General features: G+C 41.4%; 1 protein-coding gene across 1 annotated transcript; it reads left to right on the forward strand.

Annotated features, from left to right (window-relative positions):
• The first annotated feature begins 3,049 nt into the window (after window positions 1-3,049).
• On the forward strand, window positions 3,050-11,271 carry SPATA45 (spermatogenesis associated 45). Its single transcript, XM_069459561.1, has 2 exons — window positions 3,050-3,326; window positions 11,252-11,271. The coding sequence occupies exons 1-2, from the start codon at window positions 3,050-3,052 to the stop codon at window positions 11,269-11,271; spliced, it is 297 nt and encodes a 98-aa protein (XP_069315662.1).
• Window positions 11,272-11,751: the final 480 nt, after the last annotated feature.

The following is an 11,751-nucleotide window of genomic DNA, read 5'->3' on the forward strand; positions in this document are numbered from 1 at the left end:
CAGGGGAGTGTGATGGGTCTCACTATTTCCTCAGGCTGGTCTCGAACTCCTGGTCTCATGCAATCCTCCTTTCATCATTTCTGGGAAAAACTTAAAGGGTTAAATAGTTAGTTAAGGGAGAAGATTATAAAAATCATATAGGGGTTCATGCAGCTGGTTACATTCTTTTGTGTATTTAAGAATGAAAAATTGATGGTGCTGGTGGTTTTCTTAAAAGTGTTTGTGTGATCCTTGTCACTTAAATGTGTTTCAGAGCATTATTTTTTTAAAATAAATCCCTTTTTAAATCATGATCAAAGCATTATTTTTAAAATCAAAAAGTGGGAGGCTGAGGCAGGAGGATTGCTTGAGGTCAGGAGTTCGAGACCAGCCTAAGCAAGAGTGAGACCCCATCTCTACAAAAAATTAAAAGAAAAAAAATAGAAACACTTAGCCAGGCATGGTGGCATGCACCTGTAGTCCCAGCTATTTGGAAGGCTGAGGTAGGAGGATAACTTGAGCCCAGGAGTTTGAAGTTGCAGTGAGCTATGATGATGCCACTGCACTCTAGCCTGGGTGACAGAGTGGGACCCTGTCTCAAAAAAAAAAAAAAAAAAAAGTGGACATAACCTAAAAGTCTGACAATATAGGCAATAGTTAAATAAATTCTTATAAAGCCATATGATAGACTATTTATTACACTGTCATCAGATATTAGATTTTTTTTTTTTTTTTTTTTTTGAGACAGAGTTTCACTCTGTTGCCCAGGGTAGAGTGCCGTGGTGTCAGCCTAGCTCACAGCAACCTCAAACTCCTGGGCTCAAGCAATCCTTCTGCCTCAGCCTCCTGAGTAGCTGGGACTACAGGCAGGTGCCACCATGCCCGGCTAACTTTTTCTATATATTTTTAGTTGTTTGGTTAATTTCTTTCTATTTTTTAGTAGAGACAGGGTCTTGCTCTTGCTCAGGCTGGTCTTGAACACCTGACCTCGAGCGATCCTCCCGCCTTGGCCTCCCAGAGCGCTAGGATTACAGGCAGTGAGCCACCACACCCGGCCCATTATTATTATTAATATATCTGTTGTGATGTTATGGTGCTATGTGTGCTCAGCTGGCTGTCCTTGGGTGTGTGCTATTTTGGACATTTGAAAAAGTACCGTTGGGGCTTCCCTCTGCTGCTTAGGATGCAGTTCTTCCAGAAAAGATTTGAATTTGCTTCTGTCAGACACTTGGTTGTATTTCTAGCCTAGAATTCCAGCTAAATTCTGAGTTTGATGCTTCTTGTAATCACCCTTGTTTCTCAGCTTGACATTTCTTGTAACCACCCTGGCTGTGAATTTGGGCTGAAAACCCTATTCGAGGGTCAGCTAGTGCCTCTCACTTTTCATGGAGGGATTTTCCCCCGGAGCTCTGCCTAGTGCTAAGGCAATACTCTTCCTGCAAAGTGGGCACAAGGTGGGAGTTTGTTTCTGGTTCACCTTACCCTGAGGGAGCAACTTTTGGGGTCCCAACTTACTATGGAAAAGACCTTCTTTAGATTCCCTCTGTGCACAGGCCTTGGGCTTAGACTTGTGCCCCTTGTCCTCAAGGCTGACAAAATTCCTTCTTTAACCCTCTGGGATCAGAAAATGTGCTCAGGGCAAGCTTCAGCTACGTCTACTTTCCTGCTCCTTGCTTCATTTTAGCGTTGGGCCTGATATTTCCTTACTCTCTTGTTAGTTTATTACTGAGACATTTTTAAAACATTTTCCCCCAGCATTTTTAGCAGTGTTTACTGGGAGGTCTGCCTGAATAAGCCAGTCTACCATAGTCACTTAAATGGAAGTTTTGTTCACCTGTATAAAATGTTAATATGAGACTTTTTAAATGTCTGAGCATAGTCTGTGTGTGTAGCAAGGACTATGTATAGTTACTTGGATTTCAAATTAATACTGACTTTCTAAAACTAAAAATTAAAAGCCTCTCTGCCAACCTTTGACTTCAACATGTGATTCTTGTCATTCTATAAATAAATTTTGAGTCGTTTTTGTATAAAGTAAGAATAATCACCCTCATTTTTCCTGAAATTAATGTTCAGTTAACACACGTTGAAAAGACAAAACACCCTTAAGTAATCAGTCCTTACAAACTTAGTTAATGCAAGTTTTTAAAATATTTTAAACTTCCTTTGTAAATTTAACATATCTGATTTTTTAAGCACTTCAAATACCTGGAAAGACAACTTTACAGCCTTAACAAGCAAATCTTCCTAGGTACTTAACAACACTTTACACATTTTAAAATTTGTGTTCTACTATAGCCAATTTAATGTCTTGTTTTCTGTACTTTTTATAATGAAATTCCTTTGGATACTTACTGAGAAAGCATCACCCAAAATGTTATTAGTTGTCTCTGAACTAAAAGTGATTTTAATCTGTCTACCTTTTGCTTTTCTGTATTGGAGTGCATTGCTGGGATCATAGCTCACTGCAAGGCCTGAGCAAATGTCCTGCCTCAGCAGCCTCCCCAGTAGCTGGGACTACAGGTGCAGGCCACCACGCCTGGCTAATTTTTCCCTCCCTTCCTTCCTTCCCTTTCTGTAGAGATGGGGGTCTTGCCATGTTCCCTAGGCTAGTCTTGAACTCCTGGGCTCAAGTGATCCTCCTGCCTCTACATCCCAAAGAGTTGGGATTACAGGCATGAGCCACCATGCTTGGCCCTTTTCTGTATTTTCTTAACACTCTACAATGAACATGTATTATTTTTATAATCAGAGGACTCAACAAATATTCCTAAAAGCAAAAACTGGTGCATAGTATTTTCAAAAACAAGATATATTTTCTTACTGTATCCTTTTTATAACCTTTATTTTCCCTGAAGAAAACCTAAAAAAAAGACAAAGAAAAAAATAGTAAAAAGTGAGGTGTGGGGTGGGAGGCACGGTGGTGCTGGTATTATTTTGCAGAAGAAGAAAGAGGAATTGATAAATATGATTGTTGAATACTGGCTTCTCAGTCTGGCAGGCAACTGATAGTATTTTTCATTTGTTTGCAGGACAGCAAGAATCACTTGACAATTGGTTCACTAGCACAATGGCAGCAATAAATAGAGCCAATGAAATAGTTAAAAAACCTAAAGTAAGCAAACAACAACTCCTGAAGGAGATCAATGAAAAGCGTGAATCCAACTGCTTAGTGGAAAGAAGCAATCAAGTCAGCTTACTGCGAGTTCAAAAGAGGCACTTTAGCAGTGCCTATCAGTCCTGTACTCACACCACAAGCAAAGAACCTGTTCCTGACAGTGACAGGAGCTCCTGGGTCAAACTGAGTCTCCTTGTTTACACCGAGAGAAGGCACTTTCCACCAAAAAGTAAGATGTTATGGCAGGACTCCTACACAATGGATAGGAGGGATTTAGAAGTAAACTTAGCAAGGATTTTGGGGGTTGAAAGAGGTTCACAAGTGCGGCCCTGGGGAAGTTTAAAGGCAATCTGTCTGAAGGTAAATGGCTCATTAAACTAGGCTAGTTGATATAGGATCTATTGTAGACCGAGACTCTCATTTTCTTGTGTGTCCAGGATCCCAGGCTGGCTCATTCAGTAGGCTCCAGTTTGGATCTTGGAATCTGCATTCTCAGCAGAGTAAGGTGATGCTAACACTGATGCTCTGAGAACCACATTTTGAGAAAAGTTCTTATAGATAATTACAATAGACCACAAAAACTTCAGAGACCTCCTCCTATCTCACCAATTTCTGTTGCTCTTACAAACATTTCATGTGCAAAATTGAGGTATGATGGAGATGATTTTGATGACATACATGATAGAAAAAGCCCTGAAAAGCACTAATAAAAAGTGGAAGGAGGTTGGGAGTGTGTACGGTGGTGGTAGTGATGGTGTTGGTATTATTTTGCAACAGGAGGAAAGGGAACTGATGAATATCTTGATTGTGAACAGTTGCTTCTTAGTCAAGGAGGCAACTGATAGTATTTTTTCATTTATTTGGGGAAAAAAGGGTGTGCGTGTGTTTAATTGTATTTAATACAACCAACAAATTGTTCATTTAGGTCAGAAACAAAAGAATTGCCACATTGGAGCTTTAACTTCTTTGATGTGGGTGTGCTTTTACATCTGCCCAGGGCTCTTAGTAAGTGTTATAGAGAGTGTGATACAGGGTGGCATGGAAAGCTGAGATTCTCCATTGTGTCTTAAAGTTAATCTGTAATAGTTATGTACTTTTTTACTTAAAAAATAACTCTCTTACAAGGAGTTTTTTTAGTGCAGTGGTCCCCAACCTTTTTGGCACCAGGGACCGGTTTCATGAAAGACAATTTTTCCATGGACCAGGGATGTGGGGGATGGTTTCGGGATGATTCAAGCGCATTACTTTTATTGTGTAGTCAAACCTCTCTGCTAATGATAGTCTGTATTTGCAGCTGCTCCCCAGCGCTAGCATCACCGCCTCAGCTCCACCTCAGATCATCAGGCATAAGGAGCGTGCAACCAGGATCCCTCGCATGCACAGTTTACGTTAGGGTTGGCGCTCCTGTGAGAATCTAATGCTGCCGCTGATCTGACGGGAGGCGGAGCTTGTGCGGTGTTGCAAGTGCCAGGGGGCAGCTGTAAATACAGATGAAGCTTCGCTCACTCGCCCTGCCGCTCACTTCCTGCTGTGGGGCCTGGTTCCTAACAGGCCACAGACAGGTACCGGTCCACAGCCTGGGGGTTGGGGACCGCAGCTTTAGTGTTCCTAATTCTAAGAGATACTGCATAATCTCTTATTCTGGTGGAATTGCTTGAAACTAGATGAGTTAAATCACAACTAGGATGTTCCTTCTCACAAGTTTGATGATGAAGGGAAAAATCCACCTCTTGGTACAAACAGTATACAACTTTACATAAATATACATGGTTTTCTACAATTCAGGGTCTAACGAATGTAATTTCCATAACCAACATTCATGGTATCACAATTATAAGCCAAAAATCTTAGAAGATTAAAACAAACCTTTTAATATTGTAGGAAAACTCTTTGCAAATAGAAAAATTAGCCGGGTGTGGTGGCCCGTGCCTGTAGTCCCAGCTACTCAGAGGCTGAGGCAGGAGGATCGCTGGAGCCCAGGAGCTTGAGGTTGCTGTGAGCTATGATGATGTCACTTGACTCCAGTCCAGGTGACAGAGCAAGACTCTGCCTCAAAACACAAAAACCAAAAACGAAAAAAAACCTCTTTGCTCCTTTGAAGTAAACAGACTTAAAGAAAAACTCAACTTTATGATGACAAAGTACAAAATAAGTACAGACATACCTCATTTTATTGTGCTTAACTTTATTGTGTTTCACAGATACTGCGTTTTTTACAAATTGAAAGTCTGTGGCAATCCTGTGTTCAGCAAGTCTGTTGGAGCCATTTTTCCAACAGCATGTGCTCACTTTGTAAGTCTGTGTCACATTTTGGTAATTCTTGCAATATTTCAAACTTTTTAATTACTGTATCTGTTATGGAGATCTGTGATCAGTAATCTTTGATGTTACTATTGTAATTGTAATTGCCACAAATCACACCCATACAAGGTGGTGAAACAAATTGAGATATGGGTGTGTTCTGACTGCTCCACCTACTGGCTGTTCCCCCATCTCTCTCCTTCTCCACAGGTCTTCCTATTCCCTGAGACACAACAATATTGAAATTAGGCCAATTAATAACCCTACAATGGCCTGTAAGTGTTCAAGTGAAAGGAAGTCTCATGGCTCACTTTAAATCAAAAGCTAGACATGATTAAGCTTAGTGAGGAAGGAATGTTGAAAGCCAAGACAGGCCAAAGGCCAGGCCTCTTGCACCAAACACTTAGCCAAGTCATGAATGCAAAGGAAAAGTTTCAGCCACAATATTTCCTCAAGACAAAACCTAATCCAGAGCAAGGCTCTAACTCTCTTCAATTCAATGAAGGCTGAGAGGGGTGAGGAAGCTGCAGAAGAAAAGTTGGGAGGAAGCTAGCAGAGGTTGGTTCATGAGGTTTAAGGAAAGAAGCCATCTCCATAACATAAAAGTTCAAGGTGAAGCAGCAAGTGCTGATGGAGAAACTGCAGCAAGTCATCCAGAAGATCTAGCTAAGATCATTGATGAAGGTGGCTACACTGAACAACAGATTTTCTATGCAGACAAAACAGCCTTCTACTGGAAGAAGATGCCGTCTAGGACTTTCATAGCTGGAGAGAAGTCAATGCCTGGATTCAGAGCTTCAAAGGACAGGCCGACTCTCCTGTTAAGGGCTAATATAGCTGGTGACTTTAAGTTGAAGCCAATGCTCATTGACCATTACATGAAAATCCTGGGGCCGTTAAGAATTATGCTAAATCTACTTGGCCTGTGCTCTATCAGGGGACCAACAAAGCCTGGATGGCAGCATATCTGTTTACAACGTGGTTTATTGACTATTTTAAGCCCACTGCTGACACCCACTGCTCAGAAAAACAGATTCCTTTCAAAAGATTACTGCTCATTGACAATGCACCTAGTCATTCAAAGGTTCTGGTGGAGATATACAAGGAGATGAATGCTGTTTTCATGCCTGCTAACACAACATCCATCTGCAGCCCATGGATCAAGGAGTAATATCGACTTTCACGTCTCATTATTTGAGAAATACATTTCGTAAAGCTACAGCTGCCATAGGTAGTGATTCCTCTGATGGATCTGAACAAAGTAAATCGAAAATCTTTTGGAAAGGATTCACCGTTCTAGATGCCATTCAGAACATCTGTGATTCGTGGGAGGATGCCAAAATATAAATATTAACAGGAGTCTGAAAGAAAGTTGATTACCCCCCTCATGGATGACTTTGAAGGGTTCAGTACTTCAGTGGAGGAAGTAACTAAAGTTTATGTGGTAGAAACAGCAAGGGAACTAGAATTCTACACGGAGCCCAAAGAGGTGACTGAATTGTTGCAATCTTATAATAAAACTTGAATGGATGAGGGGTTGCTTCTTGCGGATGAGCAAAGAAAGTGGTTTCTTGTGATGTGGCAAACTTTCTTGTTTTATTTTAAGAAATTGCCACAGCCACCCCAACCCTCAGCAACCACCACTCTGATCAGTCAGCAGCTACCAAAAGCAAGGCAAGCCCCTGCACCAGCAAAAAGGTTATGACTCACTGACGGCTCAGATGATGGTTAGCATTTTTTAGCAATAAAGCATATTTAATTAAGGTATGTACAGTTTTTAGACATAATGCTATTGTGTACTTAATAGACTATAGTATAACATAAACATAACTTTTATATGCACTGGGAAACAAAAACTTTGTCTAGCTTATATTTTGCTTTAGTTTAATATTTTCTTTATTGAGGTGGTCACAGTTTTTCTGAGGTATGCCTATATAGACTTAACATAAATGTTATGGTAATTGGTGTGTAAATACATGGTCTTTAGTAGCCTAAACTAGTGTTTCTCAAAGTGTGGCCTGGTGTGGCCCTAAAGTATTCAAATCTTTTTCAAGGTTCCATGAGGTCAAAACTATCTTCATAATACTACTGAGATATTATTTGCCTTTTCATTTTCATGCTCTCATGAGAGTACAATTTGAATAGAGTTTACCAGAAGCTGTATGATATGCGATGATGTCATTACTCTGAACCTTCATGGAATGTAGGTTTATCTTCTTAAGTTTCAAATTTTCTCAATTTTAATTTCTAATGTGACAAACATTGAACGATATGACCCATATGAACAAAAGCTTGATAGAGTCATCAATAATTTTTTTTCCTTAGAGCATGAGGTGATACAGCTAAAAATACAAAAAAAAAAAAAAAAAGTAAAAAATAAAATAAGGCCGGGCGCGGTGGCTCACGCCTGTAATCCTAGCACTCTGGGAGGCCGAGGCGGGTGGATCGCTCGAGGTCAGGAGTTCGAGACCAGCCTGAGCAAGAGCGAGACCCCGTCTCTACTAAAAATAGAAAGAAATTATATGGACAACTAAAATATATATATACAAAAAATTAGCCGGGCATGGTGGCGCATGCCTGTAGTCCCAGCTACTCGGGAGGCTGAGGCAGTAGGATCGCTTAAGCCCAGGAGTTTGAGGTTCCTGTGAGCTAGACTGACGCCACGGCACTCACTCTAGCCCGGGCAACAAAGCGAGACTCTGTCTCAAAAAAAAAAAATAAAATAAAATAAAATAAAATAAAACAAAAAATAAAGGAAAAAAAATAGAATGAATAATTATTTTTCTTGAGATAAGAGTCTCACTCTGTTGCTCCGGCTAGAGTGCAGTGGCATCACTGTAGCTCACAGCAACCTCAAACTCCTGAGCTCAAGGAATCTTCCTGCCTCAGCCTCCCGAGTAGCTGGGACTACAGGTGTGCACCACTACATCCAGCTAACTTTTCTATTTTTGGTAGAGATGGAATCTCCCTCTTGCTCAGGCTGGTCTCAAATTCCTGAGCTCAACCGATCCTCCTGCCTCAGTCTCCCAGAGTGCTAGATTTACAGGCGTGAGCCACGGCGCTCGGCCAATAATTTTTAGGAGTGTAATGGATCCTGAGACCAAAAAGTCTGAGAACTGCTGGTCTAAAACCAGTGCTGTGTATTCTCAAAAGCCTATTAAGATGTTGCCATGGTTTCCTCATTTATTTCTACTTGAACCTTATGGTCTTTGGTTTCAACTTTAATTCTAATCAATCAAGGATGAAAAAGAGATATTAGGGGCTTACTTTCTTTTTATTTCCACAGTTGGTAAGTACGTGGGGCTAGAGAAAGGTGCTGACATTTTTTTTTTGTGCCTACTTTATTCTGAATACTGTGAAGGTTTGAAAATGTTAACAATAATACCCTTTCATTCCTAATGTGAGTTTGGATCAGGTGAGAGGTAGATGGAGATAAAGATGCTGGCCAAATCTGCATTGGAGGAATTGGCTCAACAGCAGCCAAATGGTGAACTCACCCCTGAGAAGAATTTTCCCCATCCCCAACCAAACCTTCAGTCCTGCTTCACTAGACGGAGAACAGATGGGAGAGTGCCCTCTGGGAGGCCAGCAGATGCAAGAGAGAATCCTCAGTTGCAGAATGAGGAGATGGGATATTACCTCTAAAATTTAATGTACTTATTAGTCTGGTTGGCCCTCATCCAATGTGCATTGAATCCAGCGATAAACATCATTCACTATAAAGTAACATCTCCTTTATATGAGACAGCACTTATAAGCAGTTGTGCTCAAACATAAAAAATAAAAAAGCACAGGATGGCCCTCTTCTGTCCTCTGAAGGTTGAGAAACATCACATCTCAATATTCTCTAGGTGATCTCAGTCTAGACAACTGGCAGGACTGCAAATGTCATCTCCGTTCTGATGACTCCCGCCATTTCTATTTCTGGCCCTGACCTCTCCACTGAGTTCCAGACACATCTATCAGCTTGCCCCCTCTACTTGATGTTACCTTAAATTTCCCATTGCAGAAAAAATAATTCCTACTCCCATCCCCAAACACACACACTAACCACCCCTACCTTTACCCCACCCGTCTTCCTCACCTCAGAGAATGGTCAAAGATCTAGGAGCACCTTTGACTCCTCTCCGTCTCTCACGTCCCACATCCCTTCTGTCAGCAGGTCCGGTCAACTCCTTCTTCAGAATCAACCTGGAGTCTGACCACCGCTGCCACCCTGGTCCACCCATGGTCCCGTCTCTCGGGTAGTACAGCAGGGGCCTCCCAACCACCCCCAGCTCCCTCTCTTGCTCCACCTACATTTACTTCTTCACACAACAGCCTGAGTCATCTTTTAAAAACATACATTAGATATATCACTTCTTGCTCAAGACTCACCTGTGGTTTCACACCACACTCAGGATAAAATCCACACTCCTCACCTTGCACTTACAGGTCCATGAACAGTCCTTGCTTATTCTTCAAACTCATCCCCTCTACTCTTCCCCAGCCTCATCCACGCAGCCACCCCGGCTTTCTTCCTGTTCCTGGGACCTTCCAAGCTGGTTCCCACCTCAAAGACTTGGCACATGCTGTTCCCTCTGCCTGGACCTCTCTCTCTCTCTCTCTCTCTCTTTCTCTTTATGCAGAGCCTCGTTCAAAATCAACTCATCAGTGACCACCCTACCTATACAGCACCCCCCAGCCCTCTACAACCCTTGCCCAGCCTTCTTTTCCCCCATAGTGATTGTCATTCTGTATGGAGCACTACGCTCCTAGAAAGCAGAGGGATGGTCTCTGTTTTTTCCCTGCTTTATCCTCAGCCCCTAGAACACTGGCTGGCACAAAGTAGGCACTCAGGAAATATCTGTTAGCTGATCGAACAAATATTGGGACATAGAATATACTTTTCCAGAAGCAGTGGTGGATCTTACCTCATTCCTCTTGAGACCAGTGGCCATGGCCTTGGGTGATGGCGCTCAAAGTTTCCCACAGCAACCTTGCATGCTGTAGAGCCATCTTTAGAAATGGAAGAGGATAATAGTAAGGTACATTTTGCTGGACACATACAGTAAGAATTAGAAGGCATTCTGCTCTTTTCCTTTGCACACCTGTGTGAGTGAAAGAAACACTCATTTATTCTTAATTCATTCAACAAATATTTATGGGTGCCTACTTTATGTCAAGTGCTGTTCTATGTGTTTGTTAATACAGTGCTGAATAAAACTCCTGCCTCAAAAAGCTTAGATTTTATAGGGTAGAACCAGATCAAGCTAAAAAATAGACACGTGTGTCAGAGAGTGATAAGTGGATAGGTGCTACAGGGAAACATAAAGCAGTGGGGTAGGGGGTGGGAAGTGCTGGGTGGGGTGCCCTCTGCCCCTGGAGCTGTGTGGGGATTAGCATCCAGGGTTCCTGGGGGCCTCCTTGAGCTAGCCGGTGTACACAGGGATAAGGGACAGAATCGGATTAGTCAAACCTGGTGGGAAAGCCATGAGAGTTGGGGAGGAGGGCGGTTAGGGATTTTGCTAAGAGCACTCAGAGTGCTGGGGGCTCCTCATTGCTTCTCTCACTAGTGATGTGAATGCCGGGTGAGGAGTCTCCTTACCCAGAGATCTCCAAGCTCTCTCTTCAGTGTCCCACTTGGAGATGGGGAAGCCAACAGAAGGGCAGTGTTACTTAAATAGCCTTCAAAACAAGCTCTGGGTTCAAGTTCTGCCTCTGCCATTGACTAGTCTCATGCTTTTTGTCACTTAGTGTTCCTGAACCTTAGTGTTTGCATCTGAAAAACAATACTCTGCCTTCCAGGGTTATTTTGAAAACTATGAAATGTATTAAAAGTTATGCAACAAATACTTTTTTTTGTTTTTTCAGATAATGCCATCTTTGGATAAAGTGCATCTCCAGCAACACACAGAAATACATTCTCTTGGATCCTTTTCCAATGGCTGTCTAAATTCTTTTCAAATATTAGTTATAAAAGAAGCTAAACAAAATTATTCACTAGATCTGCCAAAAGCCATTTTATTAAGTCACACAAAACATACTGTATCTTCATTCATTCCATTTCATCATTTAGACTTAGATGTTTTGAGGAGAGGATTTGAGTTATTTAAAGATACTTTAAAAGATGAATGGCCTAAAAGTTTACTTTACAGTGATCTTCCCTTTACTAATCTAAAATGTTTAAATAATAGTTTATATTTGTTTCTATAAATCAGTGGAATATGTTGACCAACCCCACTTATCAGGATGAAGGTTAGAGTTGTTCAAAGTTAACACTTGTTTCTAAAAGCTTAATTATAGATTAACTTACTCTCTTGGAGCTAAGATTTTGATGATTTGAATAAGTACATTTTTGAGAGGATAACATA

The sequence above is a fragment of the Eulemur rufifrons genome, chromosome 27, assembly GCF_041146395.1.
Source record: "Eulemur rufifrons isolate Redbay chromosome 27, OSU_ERuf_1, whole genome shotgun sequence".
In the NCBI taxonomy this organism is placed as follows: Eukaryota; Metazoa; Chordata; class Mammalia; order Primates; family Lemuridae; genus Eulemur; species Eulemur rufifrons.

Excerpts from the sequence above, each read along its gene's own strand:
- SPATA45 (XM_069459561.1), top strand. The coding sequence starts at position 3,050 with ATGGCAGCAATAAATAGAGCCAATGAAATAGTTAAAAAACCTAAAGTA. Across the intron at positions 3,327-11,251 it reads AAGGCACTTTCCACCAAAAA|ATAATGCCATCTTTGGATAA; the intron begins GTAAGATGTTAT and ends TTGTTTTTTCAG.